This window comes from Chelonoidis abingdonii, chromosome 3 (genome assembly GCF_003597395.2).
Source record: "Chelonoidis abingdonii isolate Lonesome George chromosome 3, CheloAbing_2.0, whole genome shotgun sequence".
NCBI lineage: Eukaryota > Metazoa > Chordata > Testudines > Testudinidae > Chelonoidis > Chelonoidis abingdonii.
This window is the reverse complement of record NC_133771.1, coordinates 27,410,159-27,432,155: the sequence shown is the minus strand read 5'-3', so window position 1 is coordinate 27,432,155 and position 21,997 is coordinate 27,410,159. Positions and strand designations below refer to the sequence as shown.

Here is a 21,997-nt window from a genome sequence, read left to right as displayed (position 1 = left end):
TGTCATCTGCAAACTTTTACAGCAATGAGTTGGTATTTTCTTCCAAATCACTGATAAAACCATAGAACAGTGTTTTGCCTATGAGTAATAACTGTGGAACTCCACTAGAAAAACATGGATGTTTCCTATGAATGATGCCCCATTAATAACAAAAAGATGAGGTCTATCAGCCAGTTTCTGTAACTATTTCATATGAGCTCAATTTATTTTGTACAAAAAAAACCCACCATTCAATCAGAATGTCATATGGAACCAAGCTAAATGCCTTTCAAAAGCCAAAGTAGATCATGTCAGTGAAGTTACCTATATCAACCAAATCTGCAGTCTCACCCAAGAACAATATTAATCGACATCTCAGCTTCTCACCTGGACAACATGCTGTATACAAACCAAGAGTAGTGAGTTTCTTTGCGTCTTACGCACATGATACAAACACAAATACACATGCGGTGGTGTATGTTCCCTTTGTTCCTGTAAAAATGCAAGGTATTGAAATATATGGAAATCTTCTATCTGAAACATATAAAATATTCTTATTAGTTTCAGATACCGTGCAATATGGTTCAGGCATATGGGGAAGAGGAGTTGGTATGCCATGCACACACAATTTGTGTTACTTGAACTCTGCTACTTGCAAACCAAAATAAAGCCGACTGGTCTCTATTTAGGGTTCCCAGCCTTGTCGTGTTCCCTTAAAAAAAAATAAAAAAAAGAAAGGAACCTGTAGATCTGATAAATACTAAAGGAATAAATTCAGGAGACAAGTATTTTGGTTGAATGCCTTCATTGCTAATCACTGAAGAAGGAGTTTTGCCAAAACTCATATCTTTAAACTGCAAAGCCTATAATAATGAAGAGAAAAAAACAACAGCTTATGATCCTGCGACCCAATCTGAGATCGCCTGAGAAACTCATATCATCTTAAAAGGAGACTGCCATTTACCAATCATTCTAGGTGATTCTCACAAAACTGCCAGATACTCACATTATGTGCAGCACTTACTTTTCTATCCACATTCCAATAGATTAAATTGTAACCCTGTCAGTGCAAATTGGGTATTTTAGAAAGTCAATGCCCAATTGAAGAAACTAAAGAATTTGTGACTATAAAATATTATAGCGTCACTGATGGATCTGCCAAACTTTATTTATTTATTGCTTGTTTTTCTTTTTTTCTGGAACAGCTCTTGGATGCATAATACAGCTTGCATTTTAACAAACATTGTTAGACATCAGAAAAGTCCAAGTGTCAATATAATTGTTATTATTATTGTGGTCAGTTTCATTAGAAAAATGTTGCACTCCGCAAAAGAAACTAGGAGTGAACAACAAGGGATGGATCACTCAATGATTGCCCTGTTCTGAAGCACCTGGCATTGGCTATTTTCAGAAGATAGGATACTGGCCTAGACAGACCATAGGTATGACTTAGTATGACTGGTCTTATGTTCTCATGTAGAAAACTCTTTGGAAAAATTACTGTGTTTGTGTAGAACTCAGAGCATATCTATGAAAATCTGGAAATTTTCAATTCATTTTTCATGGTGATTACTGAAAATGCTAACGAAACCTCAGGACCTAAACTGTTCACTATTCACTTAGAAAAAGATCCAATGTCTACTAAACTCAATGGACCTGCTACATGTTCAAGCAAATGAAGATCAACCTGAACCTTAAGCCATCCCCCACCTGGAAACCACTGTGGATCAATGACAGTGATCTGGAACTATCCTCGGGCTTGCCTCAGGAGCTGACTTCACTAGCAGCCTACTGGCACTGATACTGGCCATAAGCTGCAACAAATTTCTAATTCGACCCCATCTCCAACTTCAACACCAAAATTCCAGGTTTTGTATGGGGAAGGGTTAAAAGACTGTAGACACATGGCTAGTCTGAGCTAGCAAGAAAATCCCCTCCTTATGCCAAAAAGACAATCTGGGCAGGCCCATAGCATACGAGGAGAACCAGTAACACTGCAATTAACCAAAGATGTGTGGGAGCAACACAGGGACAGAATACTGTCCACACTCCAGAGAGGCCTTATATTCTTCAGTTCCCTCTGCCTCATGTGAACTGGCTAATCACAGCATGATGGGTGCCGTGCAAAGCCCAGTCCCACCAAACCAGCTGCCTCTACCTCCCATCCACATGTGGAAAAGGAGAGGGGCGCAGCCAAAGGTTGTGAGCATGTCAGATGCGCCCCACCCCTCCCAAGAAAGAAGTAGAGGGACATCCTCTAAATAAAAATTCAAGGTAAATTGAAAGGCTCATGTCATTGCACCCATTGTTTAGATGGTGTGAACTGCAATGAAGTTTGTTAGTTTCTGCATATACAGTTCCTCAAATCTTGCCCTCCTGTAGTAATATCCTCAAACAAACTCAGGGTCAACAGCTGATTTCAGGAGGTCCGCAAAACCTCAAGCCCCAGCACCCTATGGGACAGAAAGCCTGAGCCCATGGGAAGAATTTTGGAGATACGAGGGGAGGCATTGCCCCTCCAAACTTAACCAGAGTGAGGCAGGCCCAGGGGCAACTCCACACACACCCTTAACTCCCCCCCATACATCCCCCCCAGTTCCCATCCCCTGGCCAGGTAAGAGATGGGAAGCCAGAGCCAGGTGGTGTAAGGTGGCTGCTACCTTGGCTGATGCCACAGAGTGGACAGCTGCAGCGCTTCCCATCTCCTCCTCCTCCTGATGCTGGTACCTGGGGCTGCAGCTCCTCCTCACCTCCCAGCCCCCTTTGACTGCTCGGTGCAGTAAGAGCCACCTGGGACCAGCAGAGCCCTCAGAACAGAGTAGTTCCTCCCCCTCACTTGAATTATAATTTTTAGTTTTCTCCCTGCCTCCCCCAAACCCAGACAGGCTAGGTGGCCTCCTCAGGTGAGTCAGGGAGTGAATGTGGTGCTCCCTCCCTGGGCCCCACTGTGCAGAGCTGACCCAAGCCTCACGAGCACTGCTCCCGCTCCACAAAGAAGCCAAACTACACCTATACTCAAGCCCTCCACCCCCACCTGGCAGTCAGAGCCCCAAGCCCCATCCCACCCCAGGGGGATCTGGAGTTTGTATAGCATGTTGAGTGGGCCTCAGAATGGAAAAGGTTGAGAGCCTCCTTTTTAAAACATGTAGCACCAGATCCAGGTTTACAGCAAATGTTATCATCATATTTAATGTGTGTTTTAATACTGACTCATGGTAAGACACATAATTCATAAATCCTGCCTACGGATACAGCCTACAGAACTCAGCACTGAAATGAAATATATTTGATCCCTGAAGGTTCACATGCACCTCTCCTCATATCACAGTGACAATTCTTCTAACTTGCTCCAACCAGTCCCTCCACCCTCCAATACGGCTACACCTAACACAATGAATGCAGATAGACTGCATGCAGAGACATGCTGCAATTAAAATTTGTGGAATACAACATGAACAATGACACCGTCTCACAGCACTTCATCATGCCTATTGATTATGGCATCACCCTTACTGAACTATTCCCAGTAGCTATTGCCAGCTAGAGAGGGACAGAGTTAAGGCTACAATGTGGTTCTTATTTGCCTTTTGATTTTTTAATCTTTAGAATCCACATTTTCAAGCTTTGATCCAGAACCATAAGGGCTAGAAGCCTAATAAAATAAAGCCAAGTTGCTCAATCACTAGACTCTAGAAGCTAGAGCTTTATGAAAAAAATGAACTATTGTGTGAGACTCATGATTAAATTGTGAGAGAGTTGGCAAAACTGTAAATTCACTGATTATAGGAAATGAGGTTGCAGCTGAGTCTTGCTACCAAAAGCGAAAGGTCTGATGGAGCACACTGAGTGCCAAGTGGAAGGTTTGCAGAACAGAGAATTTAGCTGTCTCCAGGGCTATAGCAGAGGAGTAGTGCCACAGCACAGAGGAGCAGTATAGAAGTTACAACATAGAAATGCTGTCATGTACAAAGAAGAAGGACTGTTTATCTGGAAGCCAGGTGAAGTATTTGGAAGTGGAAAGAAAAATAAAAGCAAATTCATGTTATCATAAGCATCTTTCCCAATTCTGAACCTTAGCGTCCAAAATGTGGGTGCCTAGCAGGAACCTCCAAGCTTAATTACCAGCTTGGATCTGATAGCGCTGCCACCAGACAGGAATTATAGTGCCTGCCTCGCTCTGGTCCCCCAAACTTTCCCTGGGGGACCCCAGACTAGAGCTGAGTCTTACCACAAAGGTAATAGGCCCACTTCCCTTCACCTCTCTCTCACCCAACTCTCTCTTGGGTGTAACCTGGGAGTAGATCTGCAATGCACTCTTTGCACATCACTATAACCAAGAGAATGTCTCTCTATTCCACAAGAAAACCCCAAATAAAGGGAACACAGGAGATCGTCAGTTCTATCCTTCCCTCCCAGTAATCCTGGTGCTGCAGAGCTTACCTCCGTAATCTACAATGAGAAGTTCCCCTCCCCTTCTTCCCTCCAGTCCTACAGAGAAAAACTCAAACAAGTCTTTAAAAGAAACCAGGTATATATAAAAAAGAGAAGAAAAATAAGACATGAAGTCACTTCTCTGCTATAGGACATGAAATACAGCTATTGTTATTAAGAAAAATTATGATATACAGTCTGATCTCAAAACAGATGATCCAATCTGAAGCGTTGCCACGCAAGCTGACGACATTGTAATACAACCAAACACATCATAAACCATTGTTTTCTACCAGTGTTACTTACAATGTGGAGCAGAAGATTAAAGATAGAAAGAACCTTCTCATAGCTGAGAGACAGACAAAAGACTCAGACCCCCAAAAATTCCCTCCCTGACTTTGAAAAAATCCGGTTTCCTGATTGGTCCTCTGGTCAGGTGTTTGGTTCCCTTTGTTCCCTTTACAGGCGAAAGAAACATTAACCCTTAGCTATCTGTTTATGACACATGTGGACTAAGGCATGAATATGGGGAAAGTGACAATAGGATAGAAAGGAAGGAAAGATACAACTCTTCTTTTGACATTACCATATTCAACACATTTTTCAAATAGTTTCCAGGGGATTCACAACTTACAACACATTCAGCTCCATTATTTCATTTAAATGCAAATGAATAACAAAGACAATATCTAAAGGGCCCTGCTCTCTGGAGCCAAAGAGTGAAGGTGAGGCCTATGAAGAACCATTTCAATTCTACTCATGTCCAAAATAAATAAATAAAACCCAATATAATCTTAAAATTTCAGTCTAAAAGTATCCAGCGAGTTATAGACAGCCAGACTGAAGTCTATAACTTGATGTCAGCAAGTACTCTGGGTCACTCAGAGACTTGTTTAAATAAACACCAGCCCTGCTAATAAAGCCTTGCTATAAACACAGGAATAAACACTTTCCAATCTCAGATCATTCCTCTTTCAATTCAAGTAACCCTGGCACAACATCTGGAAACTAGTGCTGTTGAAGCATGTAAGATAAAACAGGTAGATCAACAGTAAGCACTAAATCTAAAACTGACGTTGCATTAAGAGAGCATGAAGGGAACCAACACGACATCCTCCTAGTATGATCATTGTTAATGACTTTTTATAACTCATGGCTTTGCTTCATATACAGCTCTACCCCAACATAATGCGGCCTGATATAACATGAGTTCGGATATAACGCGGTAAAGCAGCGCTCCAGTGGGGGCGGGGGGGAGAGAGGGAAGGAGGCGGCGCAGGGCTGCGTACTCCAGCGGATCAAAGGCAGTTCGATATAACACGATTTCACCTATATCACAGTAAGATTTTTTGGCTCCCGAGGACAGTGTTATATTGGGGTAGAGGTGTATTAAGCTGTTATCAGTAACTCATGGAAATAAATCACACATCCAGAGCTAGCCAATTGTATACCCTTTACACACCCATGCATGTGCTTTTAACTGCATGATAGTTCCATTTTGCAGTTAAAAATGTATGGCTTATGGAGAGAACTTCACTTTAAAGACTTTACTCACATTGCATGGGATCTAATACACTAACTTTTCATGCCAGAACTCTCCAGAGTAAAGCATTAGACAGACATCTTCCTTCAAAGGACACTAACAGCATGTAAATATTTAAACAGTTCATTTCTTAAACCAGCAGGAGACAGCTAAAGGGAAAAAGATATATAATCATAGCTAGGAGAAAAAAATTGCAAGACTAACATGAGACTGTTTCACTTTTAATGACACATCCAAGGCAGGTGAGGGTGCAGGAAGGGACAAGCTTTTGAGCTTCACAGAATTCTTCTTCTGGTCTGGGGAAGGTAACCAGAGCGTCTAAGCTAAACAGAAGTTGAGACAGGACTGTTACACATATGGGATTCACACATACTGTAGCACACCACTTAAGTGGGCAATTAAGGGGTAGCAGGCAGTAGAGTGCTACAAACTGTTTTAATGAGCCTTAAAACCAGTGTCTCTTAAGTGAACAGCTTTTAGTGTCTAGCACAGCTATGGATTTAAGTTCCCAGGTTTGTCTTTTGAAAGTGTTGTGCACATTTCCTTTGAGAACAAGGACTGAGTGGTCAGATATGGGGTGATCACTTTGTGAAAAGTGTTCACCTGAGGTGACAGGGTGTTTTTGTTTTATTTATCTGAGAGTGTAACGATTGTATGGCTTCACCCATATAGTGGGTGCTGGGGCATTTGATGCACTGAATGAGGTACACCACATGTTGGGATAGGCATGTGTAGGATTCATGACTATTGAAAGGTGTTTTGTGGGGGTAACGATCATCATAGCAGTGGAGATATGTCTGCAGGTTTTTCATCTTTTGTTCTGGCAGGGTCCAGTGCCACTTTGAGTTGGTGTGTCCTGGTCTGTGGGGAGATTGCTTCTGATGAGTCTGGTGAGGTCAGAGGGTTGTTTGAAGGCCAGAAGAGGGGGTTCGGGAAAGATTTCTTTCAGGATGTGGTCCTGTATGGGTTGTAATTGTTTGATGATACCCATATGGATTCCACTGTAGAGTGCTAGATGACAATTAGGGATATGTGGTCATTGTTCTTGTCCCTACCCCCAGTACTGAAACAGGTTCTCCGAGGGTATCTGGGTGGCTCGTTCCGTGAAGTAATCGATTTCCCTTATGAAGTGTCCTTTTTCAGTGAAGACAGTTTTAAGCATGTTTGAATTACTCTCAGTGTAATCCCTATATAAATTTTAATTTTGGTAATGAGAAGTTCTAGGGAATCCAGGAATTTTAAACACGAACTATGCACTAAGTAAAATAGTGGGGGAAAAACCTGTATAATTCAAAGATCATTTTAGCAAAGTGGCAAAGATATGAACTCTAATTGCAACAGATGAACATACCTATCTGCAGATTATCTGATGGACACTTTATTGCACTCCACTGCTTCTCAAACTATATCTGTGGACCACTGGAAGCATGCGGCTATTTCTGTCACAATGGCCAAGCACCCGTGAGCCTTCTAAAAGTGACACTTCCACAAGTACTCCTGTTCTTTTTGCGGATACAGACTAACATGGCTGCTATTCTGATTCCTGTCAATCTAGAACCCTCTTGAGATTTCCAGAGACTTTGCAAACCTACTACCCTAAACAAAATAACCCTTTTTTTTTTTTTTTGCACCCTTCAAGGATTTGCCTCTTTTGATAGATTTTTTTCTTTGTTAGAAATTAAACCATAATGAACTTTGCAGAAAATACTAAAATATCACTTTCAAACACTATATTGAATAAATGAAAATGTACAGTATATATACACACATTATATTATAAATAAGACACACACCACACGGAAAACAATGTACCTTCTGTAGCTGGAAATAGGTCCTCTCCTTCACTTTTAGTTTCTGCTAATTTTCCTGTTCTCAGCAATACTTCTGCAAAACTTTCTGAAGAATTGTGCTGGAATCCAGTATAGGCTACTTCAGACTAACAGAAAAAAAAAATCACAGTTGCATTGTTTAAAATAGCCTCTCTTAAAAAAAAATAAATCACGTTTTGTAATACGTTACATTAGATACAATGATATAATTTAGTTCCTTTTTTAAATTCTAGAGATCTTATGCAGAAATAGAAAACCTAATAATTCTCCTGTTAACTTGGTTTTCCTGTTGACTTAATATGTAAAATGAAACCTATCACACTGGTTATGATAAGCATTGTGAAATGTAAACAGACAGTGCAGATAATGAAGTTTTTTCCAAAACAAATGAATGTTGCTTTACCTGTCTGCCTAGCTCTCCTATGTAAAGCACACATTGTGTAAGTCAACACCAAGCAAGCTTCATTTGCATGTTAAGTCAACCCAGGAATGAGAGAGACAATATGGCATCAGCACACAAAAGAACAAATAGCAGGGAAGAAGAATTTTGTCCAGGGGGGTACACTTCAAAGGGACACATTTCAAAGGTTTTTTCTGGACTATGAGGAGGATGAAAGGGAACCCTTGGTGATCCATTTGCCTGAGGAACACTAGCGGCAGAGGGGAGTGATTCATGTTAAATCTGGATCCTGATTTGAATCAGTGAATTGTGCAAAAGGGCTTTGAGGGTGAGAAAACTGCTTTAGACAAAGAACTGTAGCTTGCTAGTTGTGTTTGGTCTCTTAAAAGCATGTTATACTTTTATTTGTAATCAATTCTGATTCTACTACCTTTAGTCAATATGAGTTAAAACTCTATCTTTGCTAATAAACTTCTCTTTCTTTTATCATAAGTAGAATTCTGTACTGTAATAGTAAGCAAAACATGAATTCTTAGTTGAATCAAACAGGCTTGTGTGTGCACTATTTCTTTGGAGACAGCAGACTTGGTCATTACTGTGAGGTTCCAGTGACAGGGGCTGGAAATCACATGGGAATGCTCTTCCAGGGGGCTTCGGAACTGGAGTGCACTAAGTGTTACCTGCAAGGTAAAGTAATGGTCGGCATAATCCTGAGAAGTTTGTCTGTGATTGCTAACAGATTAGGGTGTGAAGCACTTATCATCGAGTTAGCACCAGCCAATCTCTCTCTCGCTGAGGTGGGGGAGAGTTACAAGGTCACCCATAGTTTTGAGCTCCTCAAACAAGTGCACAGTCTTCTTTCAATGCTTCTATAAGTGTATTTCAATGCGTGTTAAACTTACTTCTGCAACATAGGAATCAACAATGAGAGATTCATAAAAGGGATGACAGCTCTGCTTTTCCACTGCAGCATTGGCTCCAGAACTGCTTTTTAATACATCTTTAAATTCTTGGCCCTGGAAGGAATAAGCAGAATTAAGCCCAGTGTACTAGTCGACTAGGTGCCAGCTCATGTCAGAGCCCCAGGCCAATTCATTTGTGTACTAGTATAGATCAAAATGATTCCTAATTGCGTAAGAGTGTATTTGGAGTTTAAACTTCATGAAAACTGATGGGATGTTACATGCATTATTTTTACTTATCTGTACCCCCTTATAATGTAATAGCAAACATTTACATTGTGTATACCCTGTGATGGGGCAAGGCCAGATGGCTACAGTAAAGTACTGAGAAACAGGTATGTTAGCCCCAGGCTAAACAAATCCCTAGTACCTGGTAACCAAATGGGAGTTGCTCCAGGTTAATCAAGGCACCTGGAGCCAATTAAGATCTTTCTAGAAGGCAGTAGAGATAGCTACTTTAATTAGAACACATGCAGCCAATCAAGGCAGGCTAATCAGGGCACCTGGGTTTAAAAAGGACTCACTCCAGGCAGCACGAGATGGAGCCAGAGAGGAACCAGGTGTGTGAGGAGTGGGAGAGCAGAAGGGCAAGGAGCTGAGGTGGGAGCGTGTCTGTCGAGGATGAGGAGGACAAGCGTACAGACACCAGGAGGATAGGTTCCTGTAGGCTGAGGATAGAAGAAGGTAGGTTTGGCAGGAGGGCCATGGGAAGTAGCCAGCAGCTGTTACAAGGGAGGCAGTAATAAGACATGTTGGCGATCCCACAGGGCCCTGGGCTGGAACCCAAGTAGAGGGGGGCCCCTTTCCCCAAACCTCCCAACTCGATCGACACAGGAAGAGCTGACCCAGACTGTGGGTTCCACAAGAAGGGAAGATCACTGAGGTGAACAAATCCAATAAGCGCAGGACCCACCAAGGTAGAGGAGGAACTCTGTCACAAACCCTGTAACTAACAAACCATCAAACGAGAAAGAAGTCTTATGGCATGCAAATGAAGAACTTTAACAGAAAAGTGCTAATTTCAAAGCCAGTGGTCATTGTGTGTGATGATCAGAGGCAGAGCCGGCTCTAGCCATTTTGCTGCCCCAAACACGGTGGCACACCGCGGGGGGCGCTCTGCTGCTCGCCGGTCCCGTGGCTCCGGTGGATCTCCCGCAGACGTGGCTATGGAGGGTCTGCTGGTCCTGCGACTATTACAGGGAAGCATACTAGATGCAAAGTGGATATCCTCAGATACAATCTGAGTACCCTGAAGACACTTGGGAAACTGGCAATTTATTACATCACTGTCACCATTTGGATTTGCAAACTGTGACTCACCTGTACATATATTTTACCTGCTTTAATCTCTCAATAGCTCTCATTTCCTTTTCTTAGCTAATAAATCTTTAGTTAGTTTACTATATAATTGGTTCTTTGTGTTGTCTTTGGTGTAAGCTCTAGGGTAAATGACTGGTCTCTTGGACTGGAAGCAACCTAAATGTGATGTGATTTTTGGCATAAGTGACCTTTCATCACAAAGTCCAGTTTGCCTGGGTGGCAAGATAGACTAGAGAGTCTAAGGGGAATGTGTGTGTCCCCATGATAAGACTTGCATAGTAATCCAGGAGTTCACATTTGTCACTGGCTTGTTGTGTTCTATAATTAGATTTCACCATCAGTTTGGGGGTGTCCGCCTGTTTTCTGAAGGCCTGCCCTGAGATATGCACTCATGGTCGTGAGCCATTCCAGATATTGTGACACCTGGTAATAATGAAATCTTGCTTTAAAGTCTATTAAGCAGTGATATGTTCAGATGGGAGGAGATCCTGCAATGAACTCCATGCATAGAACCCATGCAGAACTCCACTAAAGTCAATGGGGCTTAATAAAGGAGTATGCTAACTACACATGACAAACAACAAGATAAGGACCCATGTTTCATCTATTCATCAATTAAAAGCAAAGAAAAAATAGCAAAGTTAGTCAGAACACTAAAAAATAAACAAACAAACAAACCACAGTGTGTATTATTCATTTTGGAAAAGAAAGACCAACAAAATATAAGAAAACATTAAAAGTCATCCATGGCCCCTTGATGTCAATGTGACTGCCAGCGGTTCCAGAAGCAGGACTAGCAGTTCCTTGTGAAGGAATATGGCCTATACTTTTATCCATTAGTGACACCATAGACAGTAGGAGAGATTTTAGTGACTTCTTACATGTAATGGCCGAAGATAAGTTAATGACCTCTTCCACCATTGTCCATCACTGACTGCATGCAGCATGGCTTTTGTCGTTGTAGTTGTATTAGACAGAACTTTCATGGTTTTAGCGGTGGTCCAATACAACAAGTCAGCAGACTGGCTAGAAGGAATGCTGATTTCTTCCTGTGAGTTTATGCAACACACAACAAATGTTAGAAATAAGCTCAGTATTATCACCACCATGAGTTAATAAAGCCAAATGCCTAGAATAAACACATAATGGCATCAAGATATACTGATAACCGTTTGGTTAATAAGTTATTTCAATTATCAGTCTCATTTAGCAGCAAGCTAAACACAAGCAGAGTTACAATGTTGCACTTTTAAAACCTCATAGCTGATTTCTTGATTAGTAGAACATTATTTTTCTCATTAAATTCTAATCTCATGATATTGTGGACACCAGCCATTTACATTTTTGAAGGTTATTTTGCTCAACTAGTCCAACTGTTCTGCTGATACACTGAAGTTTATAGAAAAGGGGAGGTTGGGTGTACTGGCCACTGGATTGATTCTTCAACATTTTATGAACAGTCTTCACATACAAAGCCAGGATTGTGTAGATATCCAAAAAGCACAACTAAGCCATCCAGATTCTCAGCAGGGGACTCTTGTCTTTACACCTTTTGCTGGTGAAAAACTTTAATCTTTCATATCAGAGCTACCCAAAATAGGGTTCTCTACAGCTCTTCCATTCGATGTTGTGGGTCTGTGTGACCTACTTATGTGAAAATACTGGCAGCTGTATGTATTCTGAAATTCTGGTGCTTTGTGAGACATTAACCAAATATAGTAATTCTCACAGGCTGCAAACAGATCTTGTGAGATTTCTGCCTATTCTGATTTCCCACTCTTCCCACACAGACACATGTTTCGGCAGACACCTGGATCCAAACTCAATAAGGGCAGGTTCAGGTCTGGTCTTTCAAAATTTAGGGTCTGGGTTTTGCAAATTTGGGTTGCTGGGTCAGGCCTACCTCAAATAAAGGGTTTAAATTAATACTTGATACATCTGCAGTGATTTCTGTGCCACTAATTGTTACATTCCTGAGAGGTCTGTGACTATTCTTTCCATGTTTTACACAGCTTACATATTAAAACATAACAGATTTCAGCATGCTGTCAATTATGTAATTATATTCCACTGACAATAACTGCACAAATGTACAGTAGGGTAATATTTACAATACACTTATATACATACATATTGTTCATGTTTTAATAGCCAGTAAGTTATAATGGTTAGTTTCCCCACACAAGATACTGAATTTAAACCTATCAAAAGAAAATCACTTTTCTACATTTACACTGGCAGGAGGATATGAACTACCAGTTTTCAGCTCAACAACTTGAGACAGAATTTTACACACTAAACAGGGACTGGTGGCCAAAATGACTTAGGTGAAATCTTGCCCCACCGAAGTTAATATATCAATGGGGAAGAATTTCACCTCTAATCTACTTTATTCTCTAGCACCTTTAATGTAGTACTGTATACTTCAACTGGCAAACCGATAATCAAGGTAACATAATAGACCTTTCCCCCCCAGTTTAGGGACCAATTTCCACCAAGGCATTTGCATTTTCTTTAATTTTTTAGTTGCAATTCTGTGCCCACAAATGGTAGCAATTGAATATCAAGCTATCAGAGCTGTAGTCACAAAATTGTGGGTGAAGTAGTTAAAAGATCATCAGCTTAAGAGATCACGTGACTACATTTTCCAGGCATTATTATATGGCTGTTCAATAAAGTCCATTTAAAAAGGATTGTCTTCTCTTAGCAGTTTTAAAAGATTGAGAACAGCAAATTATTTTTACTTTGTCCTGGTCTGACACATCCCATTATTTTAGATTTTTTTAAAAATGTACAAGAACAAGGAAGACATTTATCACTAAATCTATCATTGTCATTAAAAAGGCATCAACAACATTCTGTCTGCAACAAAACCTGTAAATGTGAGCACTGCCTGATTATTAATAGTAATAAAATGATCTAAAGAGGGGACCTCCTGCCAACCTCTGAACAATCAATTAGAATTTCAATTCCCACTTGACCAGATGAAAGTGACTGCGTGCTGAGCAAAATATGCCAGAATCTTTACTTTTCCTGAAAAATAAATGGCGACAAGATTTATTTAGATTGTGTTTAAAGAAAAATAGTACCTCGGTACTTTTTTTTTTAAAAACTTTCAAAATAACAGAGAAAATTAGTTTCTTCTTTTGTAAAGCATTATACTATTTTCAAGAGGATGCTTCATTAAACTTCACCAATTAATGCAAGTTTCTAGGAAAATAAGAGCAAGAAACAACTAACCAACTTCTCAATTAAATTTGAACTAAATACTTTTTTAAACACTGTGTGAAAATGTATGGGCCATCAGAAAGTGAAAGTTTTAAAACAACAAAAATAAAGATTGTGCCCTAGAAATATAATCCTGGCCCAATTCAGAAGACTACGCATATTCAGCAAAGGCCTTAAGCATGTGCCTAAATCCACACTGAATTCACATGCTTAAGTGATTGGCTGAACAGCACTGGACATAAGCATGTTCTTAAATGTCTTCCTGAACTGGGGTACTTATGAAGTTAATTCTTGAAGACCCCAGAAGCATAGTCTAGCAATCTGAGAAGAATATTGGGAGTCCTTGCTTTGCCCTAGTGACTTTGGTAAGCCGTATTTTAATATATATTTTAGAGAAAATAATTTTGAAATTAATACACCCCTACCTCAATATAACGCTGTCCGAGGGAGCCAAAAAATCTTAGTGTTATAGGTGAAATCATGTTATCTCGAACTTGCTTTGATCCACCAGAGTGCACAGCCCCACCCCCCCAGAGCTCTGCTTTACCGAATTATAGCCGAATTCCTGTTATATCGAGTCACGTTATATCAGGGTAGAGGTGAACTTTGAACTTACAGACAGCTTTACATCCCAGGATATCAAACGACTCATTGTTTTTAAAATAATTTACCATCTAACAAACCTAAATATATAGCTACCAATAGCAATCAAAGCAAACTGTGTAGATTTGAATTTTATAGGAGGAAAAAAAAATCCCTAAGCAATTTTTAATGACTAAAATGACGCAGTCAGATTTCAGATACTCCACGATGCTCCCAATCCTCTCCTGGAACAATACACTTCATTAAATCCAGGACAAAGCTTGTGAGAGCCAGAGATAAAGCATTCCAGGTCAAGGTAGTCTGGCTGTGGAATGTTTTAAATTGTAGCTTTCATGTGTTTTGTCCTTGGCTTAGTTAGCTGTGCTGTTCCATTTGGAATCAAAGTCTGATAATTTTTAGAACATACTGCAGGATCCTCTTTTTTTTGTTCAAAATAAAGCTCTCTGTAACACGAAGAATTTTTATCCCTAAACATGTACCCCAACAGAATTTCCTATAAGAACAGAGCCTTCTATGACATCCACTATGAATTTTGGAACAAAGATTGAATTAACTTGTGCTGCACTTTGAGAGTACTATAGAAAACCCACAGATGGATTAGATAAAGACCCAATCTGCAGGATGTTGAGCACCTTCAATGCCCACTGGCTGCTGTAGAATGTGAAGGTGGTTAGTATGCCACAGATTTGGTCCTTAGATTATAATCTCTTTCAGTCAGGAACATGTTTTATTTACCTAGTGAGCACATTTATAGCAATACACAAGTAGTGAATAATTCTCCATGGAATGTCCCAGTTCACACTTAGCACTTGGAGTTTTCTGCAAAAAAAATTACCCTAGATGGAGGAGAGAGTTATTTTATTAAGAAATGTTTATTATCCTAACCAAACAATTTGTAGAATGTACCAACTGCTGAAACAAGATAAAGTGTCTAGCTTTCAGAATTTATAGTTCATTGTAGCAATCTTTGTTCATTTAAAGTCTTTTAAGACTAAGGGTTTGGCTACACTCAAAACTCCAAAGTGCTGCCGCGGGAGCGCTCCCGCAGCAGTGCTTTGAAGTGCGAGTGTGGTCACAGCGCCAGCGCTGGGAGAGAGCTCTCCCAGCACTGCAGGTACTCCACCTCCCAGTGGGGATTAGCTTGCAGCACTGGGAGCCAAGCTCTCAGCGCTGGGGCACTGTTTACACTGGCGCTTTGGAGCGCTGTAACTTGCTGCGTACAGGGGGGTGTTTTTTTCACACCCCTGAGCGCAAAAGTTGCAGCGCTGTAAAGATTTTTTAACTCATGTCACAAGAACTTAGAAGGCCAGATCTACAAAGGAAGTTAGGTGTTGTAATGCTGAGCACCGCAATGCTGAACTTTTAGGCACCCTGCCATTCAGTGGAATCCTCAGCCCTGAGCTAGGCATCCAGGCTCCCTATGGAATGCCAGGGAAGAGTTAGGTTTTAGAGTGGTAGCCATGTTAGTCTTTTCAGCAAAAACAACAAGGAGTCCTTGTGGCACCTTAGAGACTAACACATTTATTTGGGCATAAGCTTTTGTGGGTTAAAACCCACTTACTCAGACGTATGGAGTGAAAAATACAGTAAGCAGTATATATATTACAGCACTTGAAAAGATGAGAGTTGGCTTACCAGGTGGGGGGTCAGTGCTAACGAGTCCAATTCAATTAAGGTGGAAGTGGACTATTCTCAACAGTTGACAAGAAGGGGTGAATATCAACAGAGAGGGAAAATTAGTCTTATTACCTGATACAGACATATTAAAAAAAAACAAAAAAAAAAACACTCTCTCACAGGTTCTGTGATATATGAGCTAACCCATTAATTCTTCCAAAATATGCTGTGCATACTTATACACAGATCTTATACAGCTATAAAATACTGGAGTTCAGATCCCAGAATTTACTATATTCCTTTTAGAAACTACTTACAATAGACATTTACTAAGTCATGTCATTCAGGACTAGATTGTTTAATGGCCTCAACTCTGAATCTGCACAGGTATAAGTGAGATGAGAATTTGCCCTTCATTGTCTTAACTAGTGACACTATCACTAAGTAAGCATTTTCATGTACAGAAAAATTTTAATTTTCACTTCCACCTAAATCACTGAGAACACACGTTATCACTGCTTAGGCCCTACATATACAAATTCTTCATTAAATGTGTTCAATTAGATGAGCCTTTCACTAAACATAATGCATATATCTGTAGCTCATTAGAAAGGTATTTGATGCTCAGTAAAAGGGTAAGTACAATGCATGTCGCAAGCTAGTAAGTGCGGTTTTTAATCGAGACCTCAGGTGTAGGAAATTTTTCAAATCTAAATAGATTTTCAGGTTAAAGCATAGGCTAAATTGCATAACTAACTCTAGCAAAAGAGAATACTAAACTGCAGCTAGTAGAAACTTTGAGTCCTTTAAACAGCAGCATTTATACAAAAATCAGATCTGTAATTTTTACAAATTATGCATCCTCTGCAATTTATCAAAAAACACTTTGTTTCCAAGGACAGTACCAATATTCCTGAAATTGCAAGCTTCTCTTGTGCTAAAGCGCTATGCATTTACATTACTTTTTGCATTACATTTTCACATTACTTAGATATATAAATAAAATCATTATTTTTATAGCAGATGTAATGTAGGTTTTAAGTATTAAACAGATTAAGTAAAAGTCAGCCCTCATTTATGAGGCATAATTTACTGTGGTTATTATTTCTTATGTTAACACATAACACAGCATCTTATGGCTAAGTATTATACTTTAATCTAATCACGTTAGCTATAATATTCTGAAATTTTCTTCATGAATCAAGGTCCTAATTTGCTCATTGTGATTTTTTTCTTTGAGCACCACTAGATTAGTAATTGAGGTAATTACAGCACACAACAAGAGTGCAAAGGGGAATAGGAGCTTAATAAGGAAGAGGCAATCATTATGGAGGAATTCCTTTTCCTTCCTGAACACAGTTCTTCAAAGAATTAAATGAGCTGAAGACTGACTAGGCCAATTAGATGATCTAGTCCAGCCTTGTGCCAGGGAAGTATTGTTCCCCAAAGAATTTATTTTAATGCTTTGTCTAGTCTATTTTAAAATGTCTAAACAATGTGGTTTGCAGAGGAGCCAAATGGTTATGTTCCCGTCTGTGTCACCCCAACACACCTTAGGCCTCCTCATTTCAATTCACTGTGGGAGGATAAAAACTTAAAATTACCGAAACAAGTGAAAAATCTTTTATTGGAGCTCTAGAAAGGGTGAAACATGATGTGCTGAGGGAGCTATGCCCATCTAGTACTGGTTTTATCAGTTTTATCCATATAATAGTTAAATCAAATAGTGCTAGCTAATATTAGGGTTGCCATCTTTCTGATTGCAGAAAACTGAACACTCTTACCCCACCCCTGCCCCATCCTTTCTCCAAGCCCCCGCACTCACTAACTCCTTGCCTTCCCTTCGTCACTCAGGAGTGTGGCCTGGGGTGAGGGGTTTGTGGCTGAAAGAGAGGCTCCGGGTGGGGGGGGAGAGAGGGTCAAGGGGTTTGGAGTGTGTGGGGGGGCTCTGGCCTGGGGAACAGGATTAGGGTGAAGGAGAGGGTGAGGGCTCCCGGATGGGGCCAGAAATGAGAGGTTTGGAGTGTGAGATAGGGCTCTGGGCTAGGGTAGGGGTGTAGGAGGAATGAAGGCTCTGGCTGGGAATGTGGGCTCTGGTGTAGAACCCGGGATGAGAGGTTTGGAGTGCAGGAGGGGGCTCCGTGCTGGGGCTTATCTCAGGCAGCTCCCGGACGCACGTCCCCCCTCCAGCCCCTATGCGGAAGTGCAGCCAGGCAGTTCTGCGCACTGCCTCATCTGCAGGCATCACCCCCATAGTTCTCTTTGGCCGCAGTTCCCAGGAAATGGGAGCTAGGAGCAAGCGCTTGGGGCAGGGGCAGCGTAAGGAGCACCCTGGCTGCCCCTAAGCTTAGGAGCCAACCAGACTTTTAGTGACCCGGTGACCAACTGGGCATTCCAGTTGAAAACCAGACACCTGGCAACCCTAGCTAATATGTTTTAGCAATCAATGGTAAACCCCCCAAGATGGTCTACCCAACAAATATATAGTTAATATATATTCACATATACATGAGCTGATCTCTTAAATCAATTGGATTTTGCCTGAATAAGACTTAGACGGTAGAATCTGAACTACAAACTTTTCTCTTTATTTTAATTTTTTTAATAAGACTATTACCAATATACTGTATGAAACGGAAAACGTAAGAGGAAATAAATGGAATCCAAGTTTGCAAAAACCTATTCTTCCAAAAGAAGCAGATTAACCAAACTTTTAACTCCCAGCTCTCCAAAAATACTCTAACAAAGGCATTTCACTTCCTTGCTATTTAGGTGGTTCCTATTTCTTCATTACAGGAGACCAGGTGCTCACATTCTATTGTGCTATTATTGAAGTCATGTTGAAGCTGTAAGCATGAAAGTGAAGAAGTGGTTTAACATATAAAAATGCCATTTAGATAAAAAGGAATTAAGTGCAAAAGCTTAAGTAATAGTAAACCTCAACAGATTATGATCTACAAAAAACATGACATCAAATATTTAAGCAAATATAAATGATACCATATAACAATGGTAATAACTCACTGACTCTTAAGTAAGAGCAACAATTTAAACTCCTTTAGTACTAACAGTACTAAGTAGAGAGGTTGGAGTCTACAGTCTCTACAAATAATCTTGAAAGACCAGAAGGCAAAAAAAAAAAACTTTGTGATTTGATATTGCTGCTCCCCTCAAAATTCATAAGGAGAGTTGGGTAAGAACTGTAAAGAATTATTTGTGCTTCTCCTAGAACTTGCAAAAACGTTTTTCCATTTAGCCATGTTGAACCCCTCTCTAACTTGCTTTTGCTGATCACTCATGAGAATATATTTTTTGTTCCCACCAATGCCTGTAAATGACTATCCTCCTTATGAACATCTGTATTTGCCCACAATCTGCTCAGATGCAGGTATTGAATATTTGCACCAGAAGTACTTACCCTGTTTAGAAACCTTCAATCATCCAATTAGAAGAAAAAAAAAATGTCACATTATTTAGGTGACAAACTACACCAATGAATCAAACAGTCAAAACTAATAGATTACAAGCAACACAAGCTAAAACACAGAGCATTCTCCATCACTATAGGTCTTTAAATGAAGATCGAGTGTGTGTTTCTGAAAGATATATACTACATCAAACTGATGTTATGGGCTTAACACACAAATGGCTTGGTGAAATTCTACAGCCTGGATTAAGCATGAGGTCAGACTAGATGATCATAATGATGCCTTCAAGCCTCATAAAAAATCTACGAAAGTAAGTACATACAAAGTGTTTGAGCATTTATGAATTTGTAAAAGATAAAATGTCCATATGTGAATAATATGCAGACAGAAAAAAGGCTAAATTCAAACATCATATGGTTTATTTTCCAATGTTGATATGTGCTATACTGCAAAGCTAGCATCAACATTAATAGTTATTCCTTTTTTTATGTTAGTTTTTTGTCTTGTCTTCAACTTCTACTGTCCTTGTATTTGTTTACGTTCTCAATTATTTTGTTTACAATGCTGAGACCCCACTGGACGAGGATGTTCAAGACCACATTTGGAGTATACACTAGCAAGAAAACTTCATTACAAATCATCTATTAGTTTGTTTCCTTAGGTTATTTGATAGTGCTAAGTACAAAGCCTAAAGCAGAAAAATATCTCAAGTTCTCTACGCTGTGCTAGATGAAATCTTTGAAATCTGTTTCTCCTTACAATGCAGAATAAAACAGAATGCAATGGTGGTCATTTTACACTCTCACTTTAAAACTTACCTGAGGAGTCTCCTTAGCGATCAGCAAAGAAGGTCCTGTGATATTTATATTCTCCCCTCCTTCTGAAGGGCGTAACTGGTAATTCACTGCTTGATAAAGAATCTGAAAAGAAGGGATATACATTATTTCTGCTACCATGCAAACTAATAATACACAGTTATTCAAGCTACCTAGTGTCACGAGAAAGCAAGGACCTCAAGAGGCAAAACTTCCAGGAGATTTAAAAAAAAAAAAAAAAAAAAATCATTGCATCCTGCTGAACCACTGATATAAATGTCTACGCAAGACCACCCTCTCTCAGTACTGTATATCCATTTTCCATGACTTACTGTTGTTGCTGTCGTTTTTTTAAAGAAAGTAACTATGTGAAAATGGCATCTTCTTGCTCAACAGATCTATCTCATATATTTACTGTATTGACAGAAGTTTTTACTGCTTTTCAATCTTCCTGGCAATGTAGAGCTACTGGAGTAATGGGAGAGTGAATAGGATTATTTTCTGGTTTGTATATTATCTAAAAAATAGTGTGAAATAAGTTCCAATTCCAGGTGTATAGTACTGTTTTACTTGTAAACTTAATACTCAGGACCCAATCTTGCAAATGTATATACTTGTGCTTCTCCCTATTACTGTGGCAAGTCCCACTAATCAGTGAGGTCACCCATAGTAATACAGTTAAGAAATTGTGTTGGCCTTATGGAAGTTACTGGTAGACAAACATTCCACCACATTCACCTCCCATTTGCAGTATTTCTATTAGTTGCTGATGCCCTTTACTCTGATCCTTCCTTCTGCAGCTTCAGCTGCGCAAACTCCCCCAACCCATCATGCTTCTACCCTTTCTTTTACCTCCTTTGTCCTACTTCAACAATCACTTTCTCTCTCCAATTTCAATCACATGCTGCCACCCTCCAAAACACTTACAAATACATTCTTGTAATATAAATAAGACAAATATACAAACAATTTTCAGAAAGAAAAATGAGATGTGCTTGTAATCAGCCTAACCACATTACTTTTGTGTTGTACTTGTTCCCTCCCCCGCCCCCCCCTTTTTTTTTTTTTTTTAACATTCTTAGCTCTTAAGAACAAATACAATGCCTTCCTGTGTGATTGTACTGCACACCAACACAATGTTGAGTGGGACTCTGGAGCCCAATATGAATTACTATTAATAAATCACTGTATTTAATTAATTTGGATTACAATAATAAAATGACACTCATGCAAGGCTCTATGAACCTTAACACATTAATAAAATAAATAAATAAATAAAAAATTAGCAGCATAGAAGTTATCATTCAAACAGGAACTCTGCCAGCCAGTCAGGTGCCTACAAAATACTCAAAGCAGACCCAGAGCCCTCTCCAATAACCCTATCCAATCCCTATTTTTGCACTGTTCCTGGGGAAGGTTACCAATTTTGGATTGCTTCAGACTCCAGAGGGATATAAATTCCAGAGCCTCTGAGCCTTTACAGAGAATTTCCTGCTGGCTTCCCCTCTTTTTTTAAACAAGGGAGATCCAGCTTACGCCCTTCTGCTGACTGCAAGACAGTATGGAATGGGGAGAGATTAATAATGTAATTTCTAAGGAGTTATTTTTCAGAGTACAAAACTCAATTTCCCCTAATGTACCCTATATGAAACAATTCAGAAAAACTCTGAGCACATTGGCAAAACTAGGGTCAACCTCAATGGAAATTAAACGTTTTGACTTACTCAACCACTGCACCACAGCATTTATGCTAATCTTCTCAAATGCATATATTAGTAATCTTCTTAAATACATATAATGAGATATCTGATAGCTACAGATTTTACATACATAATGAAATTG

At 39.8% G+C, this 21,997-nt stretch overlaps 1 protein-coding gene across 3 annotated transcripts in view; it reads right to left on the bottom strand.

The window, feature by feature from the left end:
* The window catches only part of NBAS (NBAS subunit of NRZ tethering complex), a 405,412-nt gene that overhangs the window by 210,059 nt on the left and 173,356 nt on the right, over positions 1-21,997 (bottom strand). For all 3 annotated transcript variants that reach the window (XR_012655479.1, XM_032778999.2, XM_075063671.1), the window contains exons 35-38: positions 20,159-20,260; positions 11,346-11,513; positions 9,085-9,198; positions 7,766-7,889 (exon numbers count right to left, since the gene is read on the bottom strand). Coding sequence is in view for 2 of the 3 variants with exons in the window: in XM_032778999.2 (XP_032634890.1) it covers positions 7,766-7,889; positions 9,085-9,198; positions 11,346-11,513; positions 20,159-20,260 (508 nt within the window). In the remaining variant the exon portion in view is untranslated. The remainder of the gene's footprint in view (positions 1-7,765; positions 7,890-9,084; positions 9,199-11,345; positions 11,514-20,158; positions 20,261-21,997) is intronic.